General features: G+C 41.5%; 1 protein-coding gene across 1 annotated transcript in view; it reads right to left on the minus strand.

Annotated features, from left to right (window-relative positions):
- RAB24 (RAB24, member RAS oncogene family) overlaps nucleotides 1–27601 on the minus strand; it is a 1334059-nt gene that overhangs the window by 304178 nt on the left and 1002280 nt on the right. The window contains exon 8 of the mRNA XM_044069307.1: nucleotides 12347–12406. Within this exon, the coding sequence (XP_043925242.1) occupies nucleotides 12347–12406 (60 nt within the window). The remainder of the gene's footprint in view (nucleotides 1–12346; nucleotides 12407–27601) is intronic.

Below are 27601 nucleotides of genomic sequence, written 5' to 3' on the forward strand. Positions count from 1 at the left end.
CTGAGCCATGGACTAAAACTAAATGCCAAGAAATGCATAATAGTATCCTTTGGGAAGTCATCCATCCCTGGTAACTATCATATTGACAACACACCCCTTACAGCTGACCCAGTAGTCAGGGACTTAGGGACACACACAGATAATAATCTAGCATTTCATAATCAAATTTCTACAGTGGTGAGGAAATCATTTTATGTTGCACAACTTATAAACAAATGTATGGCATCCAAGTCCAAGGAAGTAATTGCTCCACTGTATTCGGCATTCATCAGGCCTATCATTGAGTACAATGTCCCCTTTGGTATTTACCTAACCAGGCATATCCAACAATTGGAACGTCCACAAAGGTTCCTCACTAATAGAATACAGGGAGCAAGTAAAATGTCCTGTACAGACTGCCTCAAGACCCTAACCCTCTTCTCTGTCTCCTACAGACTTTTGAGGGGAGATTTATGCCTGGAATACAGAGCACTGTCAGACCCCACTCTGATGGACCTCCTGCATATCCACAAAACAAATAGTACCAGAATTACCTGTTCTACCTTGCCTATGATATAAATAGGACCTGCTGGAGATAGGTATGTATCCCCAGAGGCTACCCCATCTATGGAATAGACTTCCATCCACTTGAAGCAGAGTTCCTCCCTAACTCAATTCAGCTGCAAATTGGACAACTGGATGGGAAATCAGAAATTCTTTCCCTGGTTTGGCACCTATGTCTCTAATGCACACAGGTAACCTGTAAATGGTTAATCTCCCAGGTCCATCCTTACACTTATCAAGGGCATCAGAACTTGTCAGAGAGATGCATGGCTACGATTAAAAAGGCCCTTGTGGTCATACACCTATGAACAACTTGAGTAGCCTGGGAAAGAAGAGCCAAAACATATATGGTCATGTGAGTTTGGTAATTAACAGCATGGAGAGCTAGGCTGGCAGATGTGAAGAACTTCTTGCACAGCCTTTCCGTAGTCCGTCTCTCCTTATCAGAAGGAAGAAAGGATGTGGATGGCAGTAGTCTGGAGGATTTATCAGAAGCCACAGAAACCACAGCAGGGTCAGCTGAAGGGCACTTGAAAAGAAATCTGTTGTCCTCTGGCACTTTATAGAAGTGGTGTGGCTTCTTAGGGACAGCGGGCTGAGAGCCTGGAACACTGAAGAGAATGCACCTAGTAAAGCAGGCAAAACTGACAGAACAGAAGGGGAAGGAGACTCCATTTGTAAGAGCTCATAAAAGTAAGTTATGTACTCACCATAATGTTCCATCTGTGTTGTCGATCTTCATTTATCCTTTACCTATGGGACTTGGTTCTGAGTCTCGGAACTGGCTCGGCTGTTACAATAGTTCATGTGAACCAACAACTCTTGAGCCAAGTATCTACCCAGAATGCCTCTCTCTAAATTACCTCAATTCGAGCTTGCAGCTATAATACAAGACCAGGAAAAGGAAGTACTATAACCATTGAAAAGGCTATGTCTAAGGTCATACACAAGGAGACAGACTGCCAGGACTAAGGTCCATTCCCCAAAGAGTCTGAAGGACTGCGGGGTTGTCAAGGATAAATGAAGACTGAAAACACAGATGGTATGTTATGGTGAGTATATAACGTCTTTATTTAATGTTGTCAATCTTTATTTATCCTTGACCTATGGGACAGAGTCCCCATCTACCTTGTATCTTGGGAGGTCTTATGGAAGGATATCACTAAGCACCATAGAACCAAATGATGCTCTTCCCCTGGAGACCAGATCCTCTTTGTAATGCATAATAAAAGCATGTGGAGAAGCCCATATCGCTGGTGCACATACTTCGTCCATGGAAGCCTTGGAGTGAAAAACAGCAGACATGGCTATAGCTCTTGGAGAGTATGCTCTAACTGGAGTTGCCAATTTGAGGTTTTTCCTGTTGTAGACAAAGATAATGCATTCTCTTAACCATTAAGACAATGTAACCATAGAAAGTGATTTACTCATGGAAGAACCGAAAGACCTGAAAAAGAAACAAATAACTGGTTCGACTTTCTGAAATCTTTAGTTCTGCTGAGATAAAAATGCAACTGTCTGTAGACATCCAATAGATGTAAGCAGTATTCTGCCTTATTGGAAAAATTTGGGAGGAACACTGGCAATTCAATGGACTGATTAATGTTAGTCTCAGATACAACTTTTGGAAGAAAGGATGGAGTGGTTCTCAGTGATACCCTATCTTTATGAAAAATCAAATATGGAGGTTTTGAAGATAACACATGAATCTCTGAAATCCACCTAGCTGTTGTAATAGCTATTAAGAAAATGGTCTTCCATGAAAGAAATTTCAAATCACAGGTAGCCACTGGCTGAAAGGGGGATTGGGCCAAGGACTGCAAAACCACAGTAAGATCTCAGGGGATGAGGGGTTCCCTATGAGGAGGCTTTAACCTTAACCTTCCCTTTAGAAAAGCCTTGCACAGCCTATGTGAAATTAAGGCTTGCCCTTCAAAACCATTACAGAAATTAGACATAGCAGCAAGCTGAACTCCAATGGTAGAATAAGAAGTTCCTTGTTCGAAGAGTGCAGACAAAAATTGCAAAACTTTGCCAATTTGTGCAGGGAAAGGATCAAGTTTGTTATCACGTGCCCATAGAGAAAATCTTTTCCATTTGCTGAGATACAGTCTCCTTGTAGAAGGTTTATGGGAAGCTAGCAAAACGTTTTGAACTGGGGAAGATAAGTCATGTCACCATGTCACCTGGCAATCAATGGAACTGAAGCAACCCAGTTTTAAGCTTGAGGTTTTTCAGGCTGGGATGAATTAGTCCCTGAGGATGGGATAAGAGATCTGGATCCGGGCCACAGCCCATGGACATTGAAGTAGATAAGGCCAAAGAAAGGGGAACCAGACTTGCAGAGGCCAAAATGAGGCAATGAGAATCACTCTGCTCTTCAACCTTATGGCCTTCTTCAAGAAAAGGGGTATTAGAGGAATGGGGGAAGGCAAAGAGTAGTTCCGAGGGCCAGTTGTGAAGGAGAGCATCTCTCGGGGACTCCTCTGAAGGGGGATTAGGGCAAAGTAGCTGCTACACTTGTTTTTCTAGGGGGATGCAAACAGGTTGCAGCAAGACTAGCCCCAGCGATGGAAAATCTCCTTTGCCATTCTGGAACTGAGACACCACTCATGAAGCAGGACGATGCATTTGTTCAATTTGTCAGTTACCATGTTCGAGCTCCCTGGGATGTGCATTGCTACCAGAAAGCAGTTTGAAGAGATAGCCTATTGCCACACTCTGAGGGCTTCCACCTTGCTTTTCGATGTACCAGACTACTGACGTGTTATCTGAAAACGCAATCGTTCCTAGAGGGAGAACAGTTTGAAAGGCTTGCAATGTTAAGAGCACTGCCCTCTGCTCTAGTGCCTCTATTGGGGACAAAGTGACTTGGACAGTCCTTCCCAGAAAATGCTCCCCCACCTGATCTGGGAGGCATCTGTGGTCACTATGGCCTGGGAATAAGGTGAAACAAATGGTCGGCCCAGAAGAATTTCCTCATATTCCATCCATCAATACAAATCCTTCTTGCAGCAGTTGGTAATTTGGATGGGGTGAGATAGAGGATGAGTGAGAATAGGCAACTGGGAGAATAGAAGCCACTGTAGGATTCTAATGTGGAACCTTGCTACTGGTACTAAACTAATGGCCACCACCATGGAGAACAGAGCCTGTAGAACTAGTGAAGCAGGAACATTTTTGTTGTAGAGAATAATGTCTACCTGTGATCTTATTTTCTGCAGTCTGTGAACAGGAAGGAAGGCTATGCAAGAGGTCATATTCAGGTAGGCGCCTATGAATTCCAACTGCTGGGCTGGGCTTAGCTGAGATTTGGCAAGATTCACCGTTACAACTTAACGAGAACAAATGCTTAGGGTGAAATCTCGTCTGTTCAAGTAGATGCCTGGTGGGTGCCCTAAGGACCCAGTCGTCCAAATATGGAAACACTCTGAATCCTTGTAGTCTCAGGTGAGCTGCTACTGCTGCCATACACTTGGTGAACACCAGGGGGCTGTGGTGAGACCGAAGGGCAAAGCTCAGAACTGATAATGACTGGCTCCCAGCCAGAAGCGGAGGAACCTCCTGGAGGATTTGTCCATATTTATGTGGTTATATGTGTCCTAGAGGTCTACAAAGCACATCCAATCGTCTTTTTCTAAGAAGGGAAGAATAGATTGAACCATGATCATCCAGAATTTCGTCTGTTGAACAAACTTGTTCAGAACACTGAGATCCAAAATTGGTCTCCAGTCCCGTCTTTTTTGACAATAAAAAAAGAACCTTGAGTAGAAACTGGATCCTATCTGGCTTGGTGGGACTTCTTGGATGACTCTTTTCCAGCAGCTTTTGAATTTCCAGAGCTGCCTGATCCCTCTGATTGAGTGGAACATCAGGGATCTTTCTTCCTAGTTTTGAGGTAGGGTCGCATGGAATATAGTAACCTCTGGTAATGATCCTTAGCACCCAAGCATCCACGGTTATCTTTTGCTAGGTTAGTGGGTGCAAGGATGGTCCTTCCCCCAACTGCCTTCAGAGGCAAGCAAGCAGACCTCTTTTCAGGAGCGCTGAAAGGGTTTCACTGAGGAATCTCTGGAACCCTGATTTTGTGGGTCACCTCTGCTGCATGGTTGCTGTCTTCCATTATGGCTTCCCCCTCTGCCCAGGGGGGAGTCATTACCATGTGCATCCTGGAAAGGCCCTTGGGTCTTCTTGAACCACATTTTCCTGCTTTGCTGGTTCCTAGAATAGGAGTGCTGGGGAGCAGAAAAACATACACCCATAGCAGACAGGGTTTTTCCATCTTTTTCACACCTGGCTAATGTATCTTTCACTTTGGGGCCAAAAAGGAAAGATCTGTCAAACGGAGCACTGACGAACGAAGAATTTAATGGCTACACAAACTCACACAAGCACATCCAGGCATGCCTCCTTAGGGCTACGCCTGAACCCCGCTGCCCTAGTCATACCTTTGGCTGCATATGCAATAAGTTTTAGAAATAGACTCCAGGGTAACAGGTTGGGAAGCTACCTTATCTTGTACCTTATCAGACAAAGCTCCTTCAAGGGTATCTAAAAGCTCCTTGATCAGATCCCTTTGAAATCTAGTGAAATGTGCCAAGAAGTTCAACAATCGCAAGGCAAAAGTTGAAGAAGCGTAGACCTGCTTTCCAAATCTGTCCATCACCCTAGACTCATGGTTAGGGGTATGAACAGTGGAACTTTTTTCTGCTAGTTCCTTCTTGGTGGCTGCTGCCATCACCACCATGGCATCTACTACTAAACCTTTAGCCCAGTGCTGATGGTCCTCTGGAGCTGAAAAAATTTTATCTGGTCTCTAGGGGATTGGTTCTATGGAGTCAGGGGGTCTTCCATGCCTGCTGGGCGATCAGCGTAATGACATTGTCAGTTGGTGGGGTCACCCAAGAGGTAGATGGGTGAGCATCAAAGGCTTGCAAGTACACAGATGCCTCTGAGGATGGGTCTTGGGACGTCCACCCCCGTTTTAATATTTCAAGAATGTCTCTGAAGGAGATGTCTTCAGGGGGTGACCTGGGAGAACCCTCCCCATCATCGAAGTCCATGTCTTCTGTGACAGATTCCTCTGGGGAATCAAGCTGTTTCCTCTTACACAACGTCTTCCAAGACACCTTAGTAGGAGCTTCTATGGAGGACTTGGAAGAGATGGGGCCCTATAAGGGGGTGTCTTGCAGCTTCGGTGCTTGCTGTCCTGGCGTGGGAATTGGTGGAAGCTCTGGACCAGAGGGAGTCCCAGGAAAACACTCTGATGGGTGAAAAACCAGCTGGGAGCCTGCAAGAGCCAAGGCCCTCTCCATAACTTGAAAAGTAGGTCCCTCCAATGAGTGATGGGAGCCCAGAACTTGGAAAGACAACCTAAGAACCATGATCCCACCCCGTTCCAAGGAAACCACCATCAAGGCTGAAGCTAAGGAAGAGTCCACAAACAAAGCTATGAAGCTATGACCCCAGGAAGTCCATAGTTTCAGAAGAAACCAAGGAGCTCAGGACAGAGATTAGGGCCAAAGACAAAAGAGCTGTAGGCATCAGGACAGCTGGAATCGGGCAAGTTAGAGTCAAGGTCTCTAAAGCTGCACTGGTTAGAGGAGGAATCTCTGATGGAGTCTTTTGAGAAAAATTCCCATCTCCAGAGGGGAGTGAAGCCTGGGAAGAAGTGGAAAGACCCCTTGCACACAAGGAGCTAAACCACTAACCTAATGACGTTAACTTCCATCAGACTCCTAGAGGAATGTACCAACAAGGCTGAAGGAGATTCTGGATTCTCCAAAAAATGACTTGGCAGTTGCCTCACAAATGGGGGTCTACAGAAGAATACCTGGTCCTAGGAACTGAAAGAAATTGTGGTTCCTGGGATATAGGCGCTGGTGAAGGAACTGGTGCTGAAAAAATTGTTGGCACCATAGTAAATGGCATCGAGGAAGGAGAGGTGACATGAAGTATCAGCGCTGAGGTGGACGGTACCAAAACTTCAGGTGCCGAGTCAGTCACTACTAGCGGAACCAAAAGAGTTGGTTCCATAACTTTAACCGAAGGTTTCGATTTCAAGCCAAAGGAGACGCCAGCACTGACAGACTTCTGTTTTTTTTTTATGTGAGCAGTTTTACAAGAGGAGGAGGAAGATGATGGAGAAGACACCTCGCATTTAACACTGCTAGGCTGACCAGACGAGGCCTCTTTAAAGGAAGTTTTTATTAAGCCTTTCAGAATGAGTTTATTTTTCCTCTCTACCAGGGTCCAATTACTAAAGGCTTGTCAAATATTGCACTGCTGCTGAAGGTGCTCTAGGCTCAAGCAATACACACAAGAAGCATGACCATCTGAATTGCACTTGTACATGATCAATCTCTGGCTGCACACTCAAAATGGCACTGAAGCTAGCACATGCTTGCTATTTATATGGACGTTCAGTCCTTGAAATGCTTCTTAAAGATACAGCACACATGCTCTGTTTTACAATCAACAACATGAAACACTCACGCTAAAGCCACACACACACACACACACACACACACACACGAGAGAAGGAAAGGAGAGAGAGAAGGGCCACGAATGATGGTAAGCCAAAAACTACCAGAGGAAGAAGAAGAAAAGGACAGCACTACCAGCAATGGTAGGACAGATATCACACGGTAAGAAAGAGACAGGGATAGCTCACTTACTCAAAGAAATGATAAAATTTAAGAGAGTGAGACTACTACATGGGGTACAAGTAAAGCTAACTGGATAGGATAAAAAAGGACTTTAGAAAAATCTGAAACAACAGAAGACCAATAAATTTGTGCTTAGCTCAAGAAGAGTTAAAGTGACAGGTGTTTACTAGAATGGCGGCAAACGAGATCTGAGGTAACTTACAGAGAGGCATTCTGAGTAGGTACTTGGCTCAGGAGTTTTTGGTTCACATGAGCTGTTGTAACGGCCAAGCCAGTTTTGAGATTCAGAACATAGGTCAAGGAAAAACGAAAATTGATGACATCAGATAATTTCTTCTGCACATCTGAAACCTATGAGCAATCCCACTTGAAAAACTCCCTCGTTTTAACAATAGTTTTCTTAAAAGTAATCTCTTCTATAGGAGATTTTTGTGCCATTAGATTCCTCTTCTAGAGATGCATACTCCAAAGGAGATGGAACCTGCATGGAATATGTCAAGGATTCATCATCTGAACATACTTCATCTTCAGAAAATTCCTGTTCTCTAACTCACTTCTAAAGGGAAGATGTCCAAGGTGGGGAAGGGACAGAGACACTCAAAGGAGGCCTTAAAGCCATAAGGGCATTAAATAAGCCGTGGGTGAAATTTTGCCATTCGCTTAGAGGGTCTCTAGGAGCAGAAACATGTTTAGTATTTTGCTTCTTTTTTAAGTGAATGTCCACCTTATGAAAGGTAGAAGGGCCTGACATTGGCCTACACTCTAACTTTAGTCAGAATTTCCTCCTTAACCAAAATTTGAGGGATCCCCTTGGGCCTACATTGATAACGAGTCTAGGTTCCCCTGAGCATCCAAAGTGGACATCTGCAGAGCCTCAGAGGACATGCCTGTAGTGAGATCCATTGCAGCCTCTGAGGCTGCCCAGCCAACGAAGCCAACCCAATAACCTGATGCAACTTTGGACCTTCATCATCCTTGAGAGAGATATCCGATGTAGGAGACACAGTAGAACAGTCAGACATAGGATTTTTGGCCATTCTCTTCCAAAACAACTCAACCTTAGGCTCAGATGTTCACTTCATAGCATCAATCACTAAGCATTTTAGACGCTGATTCTTAAGGTAAATAGCAAGAGAAGAAAGCAGTCTATGTAATGTCTTAGGCACAAAGGCCTGGCAAATGGAACAAGATTTATGATCGTGAGTAGGCCCTAAACAGAACAATCACTGCTCGTGACTATCCTTATGGTGAATTTGCCTTCCACACTGGCATTTGCCTTTCTTGGATTACATGAAAAAAAACTCAAACAAACGCAGTAGCAAAAGAAAAACGAAACCCCAATGGGGCACTTATCTGAAATGGCTTGATACACCAGCAAACAACTCCGGCAAACAAACCAATGATCGAAGATGGCATTCGGACTGGCGGCAAAAAAGTTCTGAGGATAGTATGAGCCGTCACTTTTATGCCCTACGTTTGCAAGGAGCATATGTTTGACATACCGCATATTTGTTAGTAGTAAAATGCTTTGTTATACTGGCCAGATGTCAGGTCACCCTAGGCGGGGAAATCCCTTATGTTATGAAAACTGCAACAGTAGAACAGAAGGACATCCAACATACTGGCAAACAAATTCAGTGCAAATTTCACCCCTGAACCAACCAAATATCAAACTCCCAATCATAACCAAAGTTCATTTTCTAAAGGTACTCTCCAAAACAAGAAAAAAATACATCATGCATAGAACCTAATAATATACCCAGTTGCCTAATAAACAGTACAGAACATGCCTTAGATGACTTGCACTTAACAGCCATTCAACCTGAGCCTAACCACTGGTTTTGTCCCTGAAATATGATGCACAATTGTTGTGATACCACTTCATAAAAAGAAATTACAGACCCGTTAGCCTGATGAGTCACATCTGCAAAGCCATGGAATATATCATAACTGACCTAATTAATTATAGCATCAAACATCTATAATGCTTGAACCCCCCCAATAGTTCAGCTTTAAGTGTAGATCCTGTCTAATGAATCTGGCAAATTCTTTGAGACAACAACACAGGTCATGAACAGTAGACAGGCTGTTCATACACAGTATACCTCAACCTTGTTAAGGTTTTTAGCATGATACCACATGCTGAAATAATAAATAGGCTGGAATGAGCTCTAAACTGACTCTTAAGTAGTTAGATGGATAGCAAATTTAAGGGACTGAACCATACCTCTCAACCTTTTAGTGCAAGAAATCTGGACAAAGACTAAAATAATGGGGAACAAAGGCCCTAAAATAGGGACAAATTTTAAATATTGGTCTTTTAAACTTAGAAAGTAACTAGAATAATAGGATTTATGATAGCATGCATTTTCTGAAGGATACGAGGTATGAAACTCAAATGAATGTCGTTATTTATTGACTTTAGTCTTCAGTAATTTTTCCAGAAAGCCACAAATTTTACAAGGAACAGCCTAAAAATACTAGGCAAAAATATGGACAGTTGAGAGGTATGGACAGAACCTATGTGGTGAGGGTGGCAAGTGTATCATCAGTAAACATGAAGGTGAATAATAGTACTCCCAGAGCTCTGTTCACAGACCTGTACTGTTCGGCATCTATTTTGCAGATCCCCAAATTACAAATGGGGATCTCTGGCTAACAAAGTTTGCAGATGAGGATGACATAAATGTTGCCGTCAAGTCCCACCGCTGATGCACAGAAGCTCCTAATAGAACACGCACATCAACCACCAGCGCTACAAACAGGTCAAAACTAAATGCTAAAAAGTGCAATACCTTTGCATTTGGTAAACAATTCCTTCTTCTGTCTGGCAGTACAAACAATAACTCACTTTAAAATGAGAAGAAGGTAAGAGACCTTGGAACATTGGTACATAATTCCCTTTCCTTTGACCATCACATTGCAACAGTAGTTAGGAAATCTTTTTAGCTAGTGCAGTTGATTGCAAAGGGTATTTCCTCTAGATCCCTGGAAGTTCTTACCTCTCTATATTCAACACTGATTAGATTTATTATAGAATATAATGCCCTAATTGGGATGCATCTTACTAGGTATATCTAGCAATGGTAAAGACCTCAGAGGTTCCTAACTAAAAAGATCAGATGTTTAAAAGACAAGACGTATTAGGAGAGGCTGAAAGTACTGTCCCTTTATTCAGTTTATTACAGATTCTGTAGGGACAACATGTGCCTTGTCTTTCGAGCCATTAGGGAAGCAGTAGTCCAAGGCATCTTGCATCTTCACAAAATCAAATCTAAACTTGTTTCAGCAAACAAACAGAACAAAGTGGAGAGGCAGATATGTCACACAATGCTTACCCTTTCTCTTGGACAAACTTACACTCCACATTTAGCAATGCAACACTTTCTTCCTTAAAAAAGGGGTTAGGAATTGGATGGGTATTCACAAATACACCCTCTGGTATTACTGGCCTGTTGTTCCTTGACAAAAGGATGTAAGATCTAAAAAGGGGGGGGGGGTACCGACAAGGTGTAAATGGCCAGCGAGTCTAGATGCCTAATAGTTTTTAAAAGTCTATAATTCTGGGACTTGCTAGGCTGACTGGGCCTAAGGGAGCATCCCCTGGAGAAGAGATCCTATTACGAGTATCTCCAGCTCACAACTGGATAACTCAATGGATTGCTCCCCAGCATCAGGCTGGGCAATCTTGGGCTCCAACCAATAAATGTGAAGAAGGAATCAGAGTGGCACAAGAAACCTGGGATGCAACCCCATGGTAAGAGCCCAAGATGTGCCATCCCTGATTACCTAATTTTTCAGCAAAACACACATGATGAGTGGGATGCTTCAGCCCTCACTAGCTGGAGGCAAGAATTCCACCTGCAGGAACCTAGGCAGTAAGTGCTAGCTGAATCATCTCTTCCAGAATCACTTCTTGACCTGCTCTCCAAGTGTTTGAATGGTAATGCTCCAATTTGCACCTAGAGCTGTGAGAAGACACATACACGTACACTGACATGCACACGTGTGCCCATACACACTCCACATGACGGATAAGAGATTTCCTTTCATCCTCAAGCTCTGGCACTTGCTTAATAAAGTTTTATGAACAGTTAGGGTCCTATGCCTCCTAAGGGTCTATATTAAATCAGCGAACGCTGATTTATCGACCCTCTTTAAGCAAACGCTTAAAATCCCTAACACTCGAAACAGCGATTTTTTTTCCCCACGGAAAAAAATCCCTGGGCCGTTTTTGGGACTTTGCCATTTCCTCCACTGTTGTGCGATCTCGGAGTTGGTATATTTAAGTAGGGAGTATGGGAGCCCCACTACTGTTTTGAAGGAGTTTTTTTTGTGGAACAGCAATTTCTTTCCAAGGGAAAAAAATTGCTGTTCTGAGCATTTGGAATTTTAAGCTTTCGCTTAAAGAGGGTTGATAAATCAGCATTCGCCTTTTTAAGCGTTCGCTGATTTAACATACAACCCCTACTAACACAGTTTGCTAACAGTGAGCAATCATATGCTCAAGTCACTCATTTCTGCATCACACCTCTTTTAATTTCCATTAACTGTTTAAGTAGCTATACATGCTCCCTTTGAGTTCAGTTAATCAAACAAATTCAAGCTGATTTGATATGGCATTGACTCAAAAAGTCATGCAGTTTTGCTTCATTTGTACCTATTGCACTTTTGTTCTTTTCTTCCTTTTGTACGTCCATGACAGAACCTGAAAATGGTACATATGAATCAGAATTCTACCATGGTTAACAACTGAAAATAAAAAAAAAACTCGCTCAGAGGACAGCTGCTGGATTCACTTGTTGCGTCTTTCGGCTTTTCCCGGTTAGGGGTCACCACAGCGGAACTCCAGTCTGCTAATGATTGGCAGTAGATTTTTACGTGCAGAGTTGCCGGCTCTGACGCACAACCTTCAACGAAGGTACGCCCATTCACGCACGTCTCCACACAGAAAACTAATGATCAAAATCTCAGTTACAGCACTTGAAGGAATGCAGAACACCTACATTCCAATACATTTAGCAGACTATAAAATTAGTTATGTACAGTTCAAAGCCTGCCAGCTAGCAACGTTACTCAATACATACAATAACTCTCTTCACCAAATAAAAATCAAGAAATGTTTTAAGACTCACCTGTCATCTCTTGAAAACCAGAGTTCAGGTAATCCTCCGCTACTTTATAGAATAGCTCCTCTGAAACAGAAATGGGGGTTTATTAATACCTTTCTACAAATGCTCTTCACTGACGCACTACAAATAGAAAAGGTACTTTCTGAAAACAGCTATCAATGAGATGGCTTAATGTAAAAACAACAGAAAATACAATTGCAAAACTTACTATGAACCTGCATACAGTTCAACTCAAACTCAGTGACTCAATACAGAAGTGATCACTAAGAAAGGCACTGCTGAAATCTGCAACAATCCCATTTCTGCAAGGTGAAGGTTTTTCATTCGTTGGAATTTAAGACAGAGTAACTACTTCAAGTCAGGCGTGCAGCATGCAACTGACAGGGTTGACGCAACAGACTAAGTGTTCACAGCTACCTTTTAATGTTAACAAGGTGATCAGCGATACTAACAGTAACAATTACAAGAAAGATAATCCACGTTAATAAACTGCTTTGCCAGTAACTACAGAAACTGACGGAATATATAGAACGGTTAAAAAAAGGTTACTGACAGCAGTAAACATTTTTTACCACAGGTGCTAGCAGTTTCTAATTCTTAGACAGCTCTGCTGCACTGCTTGCCTCAAAGAGGTGCAGCACCATGGTGAGCTGTCTCTCTGTCTTACCACAGATGCTAATGAGGCATTTCGGGAGAGCAGCATATGGTAACTACTTACGTGCTCTTCCCCCAAAAATGTCTGCAGTAAATGCTGTATGTAGTGAAATGATTCACAGAATGGCTCAATCGAGTAAATCCTTACCACCAACAGTGGTAAGCTCACATTCACTGATTATTTTTAACAGGTGAGATCCCATTAGTGTCCAGTTCCAGGAAGGTTACTGGAGAGGTGGTGCTGGGTAGTGGCTGGTGTGTGTGTGCGTGTGTGTGTGTGTGTGTGTGTGTGTGTGTGTGTGTGTGTGTGTGTGTGTGTGTGTGTGTAACGATCTGAAATGTAGGCACCTGAATGAGTGTTGAAACATTGGGACTGAATTGTCAAAAATCCAGTCGTCCACGATTGAATAAAGAGAATATTCCAAAAAATAACAATGTACTGTGATTTTGGATTTGGTATATATAAGTGGGTCTATATTAGGTTATCAAAAAACATGTTCATCAAACTGTTTCATCGACCACTATACAGTGAAAACACTAATCGCCAAATGGCCACGTCAGAGAATCTTTTCCCCAGGGGGAAAAATGCTTGGCCATCGTCGAGGATTTGCCCTTTTCCCCACTGTACTGCACCAGGGGCATGGGGGGAAACCCTCCCCCCACTTTGTAGGGTTTGAAAGTTTGTTTTGTTTTTGTTTGGCCTAGCGATTTTTCCCCCTAGGAAAAAATTTGCTGAAGTGGCCATTCAGAGATTAGTGTTTTCACTGTACAGTGGTTGATGAAAATGTGTTCGATGAACATGTTTTTCGATGACATAATATAAAGTTTAGGAGGGAGGTCTTGTGTCTCTGAAAAAAAAAAAAAAGTAGCAGTTTGAAGGAAAAGAGATTTCTACAATTCCTCCAGTTTCAGTCTTTTTTCAGTATTTCAGCACTCAATGTTTTGGGTGTTGGGATTAAAGCACAGACGTGTGTGTGTGTGTGTGTGTGTGTGTGTGTGTGTGTGTGTGTGTGTGTGTGTGTGTGTGTGTGCACGTGCATCTGCATGGGTGGTGTGTGTTTATAGGGGAATGGGTAAGTGTGCCTATTAGTGTGATCACATTTGTGTATGTGCGGGGTTTTTAATGTACAGTGAGGGTGTGTGTGCGTGTGTGCAGGGTGTTCGATGTACAGTGAAGGAGAGTGTGTGTGCATGTGTGTGAGTGTATGGAGGGAGGCTGCCATACCCAGAGTCCCCTTGACTAAAAAGCACATACTGGAATACTTAGAGGGGCATACTAGACAATATTTAGAGGGGCATACTAGACAATATTGACACCATTCACTCTGTGACCTTAGGTCCTCATCTTCAAGCCCAAAGACAGAGCCATTCTGAATGCCTCAAACTCTTCCCTCAGCAGGGATCCAACAACATCATAATCCACAATAAACATGCATTATGCAACACAATTTCCATATTATCATGCATCCCCCCCCCGGGGGGGGGGGGGTCAAGGTATAAGCTGGACCTGAATACCTGACATCACAAAAATCAGCTCCTTATTGAAATGTCAGCACCCAAAATGCCGAAAAAGAGACCAAAAACCCAGAGAAGAGCAAATCTCATAAACTGCCCTTTTCTTTAAACCTTCTTTTTGCGCGGTGAGCCCTCCCTGCACAACCCCATGTGGGGGGTAAGCCCCCCCCCACACCCCAAACTTATATATACCAACTCCAATACTGCCATACCTTGGAGAAAAGGAAATATTCCAAGAAATGGAATCTTGGATTTAGTGTGTGTGTGTGTATATAATAGATATATATATATATACATACACGCACACACGCACACACACACGCACACGCACACGCACACACACACGCACACACACAGTCTGTTTTTCGGCCATTCAGTCTCTGTTTTGGGACTCACTCTAGCGGGTTCCAACATTTCAAATGGTTACCCATCAGTTAGTACCTGTGAATTCCCTTTCTATTCATTTGATCTTGGGAATGCCCAAAAATATGATTCCTTTCTCCTCTTGCACCAATTTCACATCTCTGCATTGCTGTTCAAATACTACAGGCACTTCTATGCAATAATTCAGTGTCTCTACACTTCTGTTCCTACTCTACAGTTCAGTCATATCTGTTTCTTTATGTAGTCATCTTTCCTCTTACACAGAGGCTTCTCTCATCCTAATTTTTATCTCAACACCAACTGATAACTCAAGACTTGTCAATGCTCTGTAAACTTTTGAAATTAATCCTTTCCCCAGTTGCTGCCAATTTTTAATTTTGTTATCCCCTTAATCAAACTTAAATCAGCCATTTCAACCTCTTTACTTCCGCTATGAATGCGTAATACTCCAACACAGCTTCTCTTGGGATACAGAAAACCTATTCAGTGCCTCTGTCCACAACATGATCTCCCCATTCTGTACCATGTGATCCTAGTACTTTAGGATTCCACCTCCCAGTCCCCATCTGACAGGTTCACAGCTGTATACTAGGCTAATGACCACAGGGGCCTTTCTAAGCCTAGTCATGCATCCCAATATATCCAAGTAGTTTTGGTGCCCTAGAGGCTATTTTAGGGGTATATGTAAGCTAGAGCATGGTTGGTCAAGCATTTACAGGCTTCTGCTGTCCATTAGAGACAAAGGTGCCAGACCGGGGTGAATTTCCAATTTCCCATCCACTGGTCCAGTTTACACCTGAATAGGGCTAATCTCTGCTTCACACGGATGCATTCTACAGGAGTATTATCGGAGTCACATATCTGTGACAAACAGGACATGTTGGAGGGACAAACGATGTTTAAGACCCATGGGGTGTATAGTTCTTATGTTATTTGTTTTCTGGATATATAAAAAGCCCATCAGAGCAGGTTTCAAGAAAAACTTTGCAAGCAAGGCATAGATCGCCCCTCAGCAGTCTGTAGGAGACAAAGGTATTGGGATAGGGCTTTAAGGCAATTTACTTTAAGGACATGTTGTTAATGCCCTGCATTCTTTTTGTGAAGAGTTTCTGCGGATGTTCCAGCTGTTGCATGTACCTGGTCATGTACATACCAAAGGGGGTGTTTTACTCAATGATGGGTCTGATGATGGCTGAATACAGTAGAATGATGACTTATTTGGCCCAAGATGCAATACCCTAGCTTATAAGTTGAGCAGCATGAAACAATTTCTTTACAACCTTAGCAACACTGATACTGAACAAGTGTTTAATAAAAGAGAGCTTTCAGGTCAAACAAACTCTTCATCAGTGTATGCACATTGATGAAGGGTTCGTTTGAAAGCTCTGTTTTATTAAACACTTGTTCAGTATCAGCATTGCTTGGTTTGTTTCATAATGCATCCAGTGTTATTTTATGAACTAAGCTTCCTTACAACCTTAGACACATGTTGGTTGAAAACCAGGTTTCTGTCCACATACCTCCCCAAATCCCTGACTTCTGTGTTTATTCTCAGGGGTGCATTATCAATGAAGTAGTTTTCTGGGGGGATAGCCAACTTGCCAAAGGGCACTATTATGCATTTCTTGGCACTGAGTTTTAAATCATGATTTTGGCACCAGTCATTTGTCTCTGGTACCCTTCCTAGATGATTAGTGTCATGGAGGATTCTAAGACAGCTCCTAGTTTGCAATCATCTGCAGACTTGGTCAGCCAGAAGTCCTTGATATTGGCCTTGACTTCCGAGAAGTAGATGCCAAAAATAAGCGAGCCCAGCACAGAGCCCTGAGGGACACCACTAGTGATCTGCCTCTATGTGGCAGTGGCTTCCCCTATCTTAACTTCTGGGTCCTACCTGAAAGCCAGCTGGGTATCCAGCACATAACACAGGGGTTTATGCCCAATTCCTAGAGTTTGTTTACAAAATCCAAGTGTGGGATTATATAACATGCCTTAGTCAGGTCAAGGTAGGCAGTATGCACCATTTTGCTCTCATCCATTGGCTTAGTGTTCCTGAAGTCCATAGTGTTGAGTAGGCCTTATCTGCCCTTAATTAAACAAAACCAAACTGGGTAGGATTCAGTGTTTGAAGGTTTCTTACATCTCCACTGAACCAATTCCATGATAATTTTTTCCATGGCTTTGTATATAAAACTAGTCACACCTATGCATCTGTAGATTACCAGGGTTCACTGATGGCCTGCTCTTGTGCAGAGGGATGACAAGTGCAGTTTTCCATTCAAGTGGAATGAAGCCTGCCTGGAAGCTATGGATAAGCAGTGACTCCAGTGGTCCTGATAGGTCATGTTTCATGCTATTCAGGAGACATCCTGGGATGTTATTGGGGCCCAGTGATATTGTGTTCTTGCCCTTGGGGATTGCATTTAGGACCTGCTCCCTAGCGATAAACAGTTGGGGGGGGTGCTTATGCCTGATGGTATTTTCTGGGGTGGTACAGAAGGAGGTAAACCTGGAGCTGAATTTGTCAGCCAGTCGAGTTGTCATATTTTCTGGCTCCATGTAGGTGTCTCCATTTACAATTATTTTTGCAGAATGTTGTGCACTGTCTGAGATTGTGGACATAGATGAACGCCTTAAGGCGGTCTTTAGACTGGGAGGCTATTTTTACCTCTTAACTGGCTTTTGTAGACTTTATTTGGCCTCTGCATTGCTTGTTTATAGTAAGAGTTTTTATCCTGCTGGGTGTTGCACTTCCTAATTTTTGGTACCACTTTCTTCTTTTTTGTACAATTTACTGAAGTTTGGATTCCACCAAGGTTGTTTGTTTTTTTTTTTTTAAGTTTGTTCCAAGAGGTGCAACTGTCTCTGTGCATGAACTAACATGATTGTACAGGGTTTCTGTGAACAATTCCACACAGGCAGCTGTGTACTCATGGTTGGGGGTGGTGGGGCTTGAATGTTTGCCGGGTTATCACTTAATAATAGGAAGTCTGCCTTAAGTACCGTACCACATTCTTGCAAGATACAAGTCACCCTATGTGAGCCAGGAAATCATAGTTAAACTTGTGGAAGACTCTCACCATTCACCATATTCATGGGGGACTAACTACACCACTATAAACTAGGAATCATACATGACCCCAAACATGCAGACCCCAAGATTTCTGGACTTTGTAAACACAGACACCCTGGACAAGATGGTCCATACTCAGACACTAGGGGCACAAATATACTGGATGTGGGAGAACACTGTCTACACGGTATAATGCCTTTTTGGGTACGGTTGGACTATAAAAAACTGACTCCTTTGAAATAATCAAACCAGGACTCCAGCTAATCCCATAACACTTAGGAATTATTTTATGGTAATTTAGATGTGGAGAGGTTCAAGTGTGCTGCCCTGTTTGACTATGTTTGAAGTGAGTTTGCTATTGTGTATACTGGCACATCCCCACCTTTAGCCCCTGCCTGAGTAGTGAGTGGTCAAAATATGGGGAAGGCATTGTAGCCCTACATTGACAAGGTGCTCTCCACAGCTTTAAACCATGTCACCATGTCACAATAACTGTAGAGATATCTGCATTCTCCAGGTTAAGGAAGGCTTGGAGGGAATGGAATTTTGTGTTTACACTCCAGGCACTGACCAGTAATACCTTCAGATTCATTTGGCTTGGTTTTGTTATGCGAGAAGGTTTGTCAGTTTGGCATTGCTTAAAAAAGGCACTATGGGGAGGACAATGTTTTAGCCAATATTCAAAAGTCTACAAGGGACAGGTGCAGACCATCCATGAAAAAGCAATGCTGTCTGTTGGCCATATCCTTCCATGCTGACAAATACTGAACCCCCCTTGGAATGATACCAGATGCTAAACCAATTATTAAATTCAATCATCTTCTGATCATATTGTGGCATCATCCTTGGTGAAGGTAGAATGCTGCTTAATTCTGGACTCATACTAGCCTGGGACAAACAGTACAATAGCTCCTGAATGTCTCGCTTCATATAATCCAGGGAGGAATATCTCAGGTCATTTATACCCACGTGGACCGTGACTGTGTCATACTAGTACTTGTTGTCCAGTAATGTGAGTCTGTGCATGATCTGGGGGACCCTGGCACAGGCTAGACAACTGACTGACTTTCTACTTACTCAGCCTGGTGAGTGGGATGTCTGCATGTCTCACAATAGAGTCTCCTATTACTAAAATATTAAGTTGTATGGTGGCTTGCCTAATGGGATTTGCAGATGAGGCTCCATGAGGCGACTATGTGTATTGTAGTGTGTGTTTTGGTAGAATGCCTTTTGGGTTGCTAGAAATATTGGCGCAATATTCTTTGGGGTATAGGAAGGCTACTTTTAAGGTCCTCAACATATATGAGTCTGTGTGTCTGATCCATACTGTGTGTAGTGAGTCTATTCCTGACAACATGGTTGCTATTATGAATGCTTGCTTGTGAGGGCTTTGCCTCCAGTAAATTGAGTAAATACACCTCTCATATAACTTATCAGTTTATTTAAGAATACACTAATTGTCATTGAACATAACAATTGTTACAGTGCCTTAAGGATGTCCATATCCACCAATCTGGCTGTGGAGACAGTAGGAAAGTTCACATCCATGGTTACTGGCCCTCTTTAGGTAATCAGTAGGTTATTGTAAGAGTACAGATTAGTAATGGGAGTATCTACTACAAAACATGTGAGGCAGTGCTGGTCTGTGCACAAACGAGTAAAAGGGAAGTCTTCAACATATTGTTCTCTTCACTTTCTTCTTTCATATTTCCTATTGGCAATAATTCTTTGATCCATTTTTTTAAGACATTTACTTGAAATAATCTCTAAACTCAGTGTTTAGGGTCAACGTCTCTGGATATTTTCTCTCGACTGTCCTACTCCCAAAATAATTCCACTATGTCTCCTTCAACTAAATAAGGGCACTTCAAACATTTTTTCAATCAACTAAATAAGGGCACTTCAAACATTTGTTTTCAATCTGAGGTGTAAGAACCATCCTGGTACCTCTGAGTAAGTAAACCTAAATGACACTGAATACAGATCTGCATCAGGTACTGCAAAACGTCATTCCTTTTTGGCAAGTAACAATTTCTCTCAAGCAAACCTCAGTTTTATTTTCTACCATAAAAATCTAGCATCCAGTTTTTTAATTTTAACTAAATAACTCTTCTCAGGTGGAAACCAGAAGAACTGACTCATGGAATACATGTGGAAATACATTCCACTGCAGTCTGAACTTTGTGAAAATTTGAAGGTAGTGTCTTCCATTTCTGAGCATTACTTCTAATCTTAAGGAATATCTTATGACATGATATGCTCACTGACTAAATAACTACAGCTGTTAGCCCCCCAACAATCCAATTTATCATAACCCCATAAGTTAGAGTATTTTCCACTTGTTCCTAAGTGGATGCATTTTATACCAACTGTCTGTTTCCTAAACTAATTTTATACCCCGATATCTTTCAAATCTCTTCAAGTAATCCAAACAAATGTTCAATATCCTGCTGTGGCTTACACAAGACCAGTAATGCAACAGCAGTCAAGAGAGGTATTTTAGGTTGTAAATGCCCACGCTATATCCTTGTGTATGTCCTTCCCTTATAACAGTCACTAAGGATTTTGGACACAACGCAAATAAAGGCAATGGAGGAATTTTGCCTTATATCTCTAAACAAATAAAATTCTTCTAACAATCTTGCATACATCTTTACTTTACCTATAGCTTTTCTGAACAGTTATTTTGCCAGAACCATCCTCTTTGTTGAGAAGCCAGTAATACACAGTATGGTAAATAAATTATCCCATTCCATTGAACATTTTCTCCATGTCCAGACATACAACTACCATGTTATTTTTCTTACCCGTCTGCTTTCCGGGTTATCATCAAAGTTCTGACTATATTCCCAAATACCCTCCTACCTCCCAGAAATCCACAAGATCCCAGTAGATTAATCTGTGAATTAATCTTGCTGCTTACCATTCACATCATCACTGTAATGAAAACTGCAGTCATGGGTTAAGACAGATATGGGTTTGTAGGAGGTAGGATTCAGCAAATTATTACCTTCCTTTGGAATAAACATTATTACTAAACCCCTCCATGATCCTGGATCATCAGCGATAGTACAATATATTCAATAATTTTAGTCACATACTCACTATTCTCCATCATTCACACCTTTACAGGTATTTAATCAGACTGTGGTGACTTCCCTGCAGATTGCACTTCTATTACCTCTAAAAGCTTCTCTTCTCTGACTGGACCTCCAAATAAGTTACATGTGTTAGTATAGGTATCTCTACTTTTCTTAGATACTCTTCTATACCTCTTCCCTCTCACATAAAGTCTTCTAAAAACCACTAGCACACCTTCTCCATCCATTTCCACTTTTTCTGTTTTATGTTTTATTTCATTTTTCATTTTTTTAGTTCTGCATATTCTTTTGATAGACCGGGGAGCCCTTAATGTTTTATTCATCTTAAAGTTCCTATCCATTGCCTCTGCAAGGATCTCACTTGCATGGCTAATTACAATCTCCTTATATGTTTGCTTAAATTTATCTTAATCCTCCTCTGTCACTTCCCCTATTTAGTCTACTTCCTTCTGCAAAAGTTCTGTAATCCATTTTTTAAGATGACACCTCTCTAGAAACTGTGCTGGTTGCCTCCATTGCCTTTCCTTCTTCCCTATTCTTCCCACATGTAACTACAACTGTAAAACAGCATGGTCTGAAAAAATGAGTGGTCCCACTCAAATTTTCTTCTATAAAATGCATGCTCTTCAAAAATACACATTTTTATATTTGGGTGAATATATAATATCTCTCCTGTTCTGGCTTGTCCTCCAATAGGGTCCAGACATCCCTCATCCATAATAATACCTTTGACCACATTTCTCCAATCTACTCAGTCTATGCCTTCTTGCAGTCCCTCTAGCTACTGTTTCCTCAAATTTCAGGTTTCAGTCTCACATTACCACTACAACCCCATTAAGAAAAGACACAATCTGATTCAAGATCTTCCTAAATTGCTACGTACCAGAACTGGGTTGGAAACCTATTGATGCTAATGAAATCTGTAGGCCTTTTTAGAATCCCTTTATTCCTGTGTAACATCCCATTGGATCAGCCAATTTTTCATCTATAAACTACAACCCCTTTTGTGCCAGAATTGCTGCTTCCTACTCTTCTTGCCCCTATATAACTCACACTGACTACTACCCGATGCTCCTTTTAATTTAACTTTACATGTTCCTTGTCACATGTATGCTCTGTAATGTTATCATCTGTAATCCCATCTTCTTACATGTACTCAAATCCTGTCCTGTTTAACTGAATTTATCTTGTTTATATTCCAACTCAACACTGTTAAACATTCCATACTTTAAGCTTCCCTGTAGTCTGCTTCCAACTGATGTTTATTACTTACTGCTCCATCCCTGGCTGTCTTATATCATAACTCTTTTTAAAATGAATTCTCTACTGTTTCTCAACTTCCCTTATATCAGTATATAGACAATATCTGTATCAATTAACTAATACCTCTGGTTTATCTGTTTTCCATCTAATGCTTCCATCATTTTAACTACTCTTTTTGAAAACCCCAATGTATGTATACCCACTGCATCTCATCTTCCCACAGATCTGTGTGTCTTTCCTTGTTGCTGTAGCTGAAAAAAGCATTAATTACATACATGTTCTGATTTGTTCTTACAATAATAGAATCTCTGCCCTGACTCAGCACCACCCATAATTTTCATCACATCAAACACAGTGGTCATAAGCATATTATTGCTTTTGACACTTTTAGAGTTCTTCCTCTGCACTTAACCATTTTTTTAAATATCCATTTCTTCCCCCTTTGAGTCCCTATCCTTCCCATGCACTAATTTCACAATGTACCATTAAAAACTTTACTTCACAAAATATTACATAACATATTGTAATAATACAGTCTGTATCAGTCATACCTGTGCAATAAACAATTTAATAGCTTACAGAAATTCTAGCATTAATTTTACCATTACACATATTCAAATTCTTTTTTCGATATACTCAAAAATCAGTTCTAGTTTATTTGTATATTTTTCACATATTTCCTCACTAACAAAATAAAAACTCATAAGTCATTTGTAGCTACATAATGTCAATCCCTCCTCCCAGGCTATGACACAAGACAGTACAGTTATTAAAGTAGTACTTACCATTAACAGTAGATGTCCAAATTCCTCAATGTTGCAGTAGATATTTTACTATATGGTTTGTATCCCGCCTAAGATACGAAAAATAGCCAGTTTCACAAAGCTCTAGCTACTTCTCACACTTTCACTCTCTCTTTTGGCTTTTTCTGGTTAGGGGTCGCCACAGTGGATCACCTTGTCTACTCATGATTGGCAGTGGAGGTTTTACAGTGTCGAGTTGCCAGCCCGGCATCCAACCTTCCACAGAAGGCACACACATGCATGCACTCACGCCTAGGGCCAATTTTAGCATGTCTTTGGGGATGTGGGAGGAAACGGGAGGAAACCCACACGACCACAGGGAGGACATGCAGACTCCGCACAGAAGACACCCCAGCCAAAGAACGAACCAGAGAGCCTCTTGCTGTGAGGTGACAACGCTAACCGCTGCACCACTGCGGCCATCCTCACCGACTGCTAAATGGACAGCCCAGAGGAAAGAAACCAGCAATCAGAATGAATCTTCAGGACTTTCTTGACCATACAGACAAAAGAGTGTAATCATTACGAACCTCTAAAAAAAATATATAAACAGTAACACACATTATATCCCAACAAACAACTATATACAGAATTATGGGGATGGTGAGTGAGGCTATTGCAGCAGTGAGGAATCCAAAGATCTGTTTTGGTAAGTGAAACTTACACAGCTGTACTAAGTTCACCATTCTCACTGCTGCAGTAGACTTTTGGGTATAAGAGTTGATTACCAAAGCTTATCCAACCTGGGAGAAGGAAAGATAAGGATCCATGCGCCCCTAAAAAATGGTCCTAGCAAAGCCAGTCCTGGACTTAGAAAAGGAATCCAGTTTGTAACGTTTTGTAAAAGTATATACAGAGGACCAAATTGCTGCCTCTAGAATGTTTGTGGAGTCCTCCCTTTCCAATATACCATCACAGATGGCAAGGTTCAAGTAGAATGTGCCTTTATACCACCTAGAACTGATTTACTACAGTGGACATAATAAAAGGCAACAGCTGAGGATAACCAACTCAAAATAGTCTGTTTTGACATGTGTTGTCTTTTCTTGGTCTATTTTAAGAAATAAATAGATGATCTGTTTTTCTAAAGGATTTACTTCTATTAAATAGTACCTAAACTACCTATGCATGTCCAGAATATGCATGTCCAAAGTATGTATAATCCTTTCTTCCCGGTTCTGATGGTTTGAATTGAACACTGACAGATTGATCTGATTCAAAGTAAACTCTGAAACAGCTTTGGGCATAAAATAAGAACTTGTTCTTAATATGACCATGTCTATATGGAAGACCAGATAGGATTCGCTCATTATGAAAGCTTGCAACTCACATACACTTTTTGAAGAAGTCAGAGCAATCAGTGGATCAGTCTTCCATGTGATGAAACTAAAATAATCTTAATGAACCTGTTCAAAGGGAAACACAGTTAACTTTAACAGCACAAAATTAAGATACCAAGAAGGAGCCACCTGTTTTCTAGGCGGCCTAAGATAAAAAACTCCCTTCAGAAACTATTTTATGAAAAAAGAGAAGAAAGGGGAGGAATCCATGGACAGAATGCTGAAATGGCTGCTAGATGAACCTTGAAAGAAGAATAAAAGGCCAGAGGAAAGTAATTCACAAATATTTAATAACCAGCTGTACACAATCCCTGATAGGGCCCTGGTTATTGACTAGGCACCAGCTAGAAAATCTTTTCCACTTTTCAATACAAGATTTCCTAGTAACAGGCTTTCCTGCCTGCTATAGTATCTGCTGCGCAACCTCATGAAACAGGTGTCAAAATGGTATCAACACTGAATCATCTAGGCAGTTAGCTGAAGTTATTTGAGACTGGGGTGCATCAAACTCCCCTTGTCTTGTGCGAGTAGCTCCAATTTCTGAGGAAGCCTGTAGTAATTGCCCTTGCTCAGTTCCATAAGAAGGGAGAACTGATGTTGCCTGGGCAAAAATGGAGTCAATGCAATGATTTTTGAAGAGTCCTTCTGAATTTTCATGATTACCCTGAAAATCAGTGGAAAGGATGGAAACAAAGGAAAAGTCCCAACCAACACAATTAGAAAGCATCTGTTTTCCAGGCCTGCCTGCAAGGAGTTATGATGCAGAATTTTGTTCAGTTGTCTGTTTTGAAAGAAGGTGAAGAGATCTATTTCAGGTGTTCCCCACAACTGGAGCAATCCCTGGAAGATCCTCCTAATTCAATTTCCATTCATGAGGGTCTGCTCTTGTTCCGGACAGTTTGTCTGTTACTACATTTTGATTTTACAGAATTTAAGATGCTTGGGTAGGGGTGGGGGTTAAACAATGCTGAAGAGCCACCTCTCAAACCATCACAGCCAATCTGCACAGTGTGTCAAGACCTGATGTCCTCCTCCCCCAATCTATGTACCACATCACTGTCTTATTGTCTGTAATTACCTGCAGAGATCCTGGAGTCTACAGATGAAGAGATTTTATAGCATGGATCACAGCTAACATCTCTTGATATTTGTGTGCTTTAGTCTATCTGATGAATTCCACAGATCGTTCACTTTTACTCCCCTCCCCAAAGCAAATTCTAAGGCATCTGTAGTTACAGATTAATTTGGGACAGGAGGAGAAGTTGAGACCTGGACTCTGATACATTTACAGTCTTCATCAATATAGTTCTTTTATGACAAAGCTCAAAATTGGAATATGAAATTCCACAGGATGAGAATGTTAGGTCCACATGTATAATTTTTCTAATCTGTAACCTCATGAGAGGAATCGTGAGAATCATACAAACCATAAACTATAAGATCCTGAGATATTCCCTGGCTGAAGTTGGAGACTGACTTGAGAATCTCAGGAAAGTTTCCAGATAAAAATCCACCTTTTCCTGGGTAAGGAAAGCATTTTGCAGAGAAGCATCTATAAAGTAGCCCAGAAACACAATCTTGTGTGACGAAATTCAGGAGGATTTCTGAACATTATCTGGAACCCCAAATTAGTAAGATTTTTAGTAAAACCCAAAATATGGATGACAGATAAAAGGCTCTGTAGGATCAATATTTTGTGTTTTGGTACTATCCCAAACAGAAAAGGAAGATTTATAAATGATCTCCAGGAAAGCTACTTCCTTGGAACCGGAAACATTCTGGAGTAGACGTCTTTCCAGTTTTAATCTGAAGTCACTGGTTCTATGACTCCTAGGGTCAAGCAAGTATTGAAGAACCTGTTTGTTTCCAAGGGTGAGGAGGAATTCCCCTGAAAAGAGGCATGTCTTTCCAATGCCAGCTATAACCCTCTCGAATCGCTTTTCCCACGAGTCTGATACAATTGGTTACCAAAGGGGAAGACTGAGAGCTGGTTTCTGGGGCAGATTCAAAGAGACAGGGGCAAGAGAGGAGGGGACAGGGAAAACAATGCTGACATAGTTAATCTGGAAGATTAGACTGTCCCTTTTTCTGAAAGGATCCCTGCTTTTCTGTTACCCTACTGCCATTTCTTTCCCCGTTTGACAGGACTTGGCAGGGGCTGTTTATTTTGCCTTTTAAAGGGAGAAGAAGATTTGTAATGTGAGACTTGAAAAAAAATTAGAAACTCCCGGAATTAATTTTGCACTTTCATCAAACTGTTTGAGGACCTGAGTACGAGAAGGAACAAACAAAATCTTCTTAACCTAAGGTATCTCAGACTTTACTTTAACAGCACAACTTTGGTTACATACCCAGGCATGCCTCCTCAGAACTGTAGTAGTAGCACTGGCCCTAGACACAGTTTATGCACACTCTGGAAGGCATGTTTAAATACTTGAGACAGATTAGAAATAACAGGACTTAGACAGGTGCTACCTTCTGAAGGAAGTGTGGCATAGTATTCCCTCCAACTGTCTATGCAGCTGAGAATAACTTCCAAGATGTGCTTGGTAGTTAAGAATTCTGTACGTTAAAACAGAAGGAGAAATTAATTTTACCAAATTTGCCCAATATCTTACCTTCTTTATCCACATAATAAAGGTTAGAACTGACTAGAGGTCTACTCCCAGCTAGTGAAGAGGTCAAAATGGCTGCTGAATTGGATCCTAAGACGAGAAAATGAGAATCTGTTAGCTTGAGGTACTTTATAAAGTAAAGTCTACCTACCTTATTGGGGACTAAAGGCTGACAGTCAGGGTTATAATAGGCAGCATTTAACACATCCTCCAATGCTGGCAAAATAGTTGGGATAGGTGTTCCATTCATCCTGGAAATAGTTTCAGAAAATGAATATTGCTCCAAGGCAACTTTCCTCAGAATCAGAGTACTGGCCTTGGGAATCTCCTGAAAATCCTGTGGAATTCTTTATTGAGATTAGACTGCTAAGGATTTCTGAGTCTGAGAATTAATAGTCTGCAATAAACTCCTGGGTAAGGTAAGGAAATCATCTTTGTGAACAAACATTACTTCTTTAATTATCAATGCCTAACCTTTTGTTTATTCTTTGTAGGGACATCCCTGGAAGA

The sequence above is a fragment of the Protopterus annectens genome, chromosome 4.part0 (assembly GCF_019279795.1).
Source record: "Protopterus annectens isolate FY-2018-M chromosome 4.part0, PAN1.0, whole genome shotgun sequence".
In the NCBI taxonomy this organism is placed as follows: Eukaryota; Metazoa; Chordata; order Ceratodontiformes; family Protopteridae; genus Protopterus; species Protopterus annectens.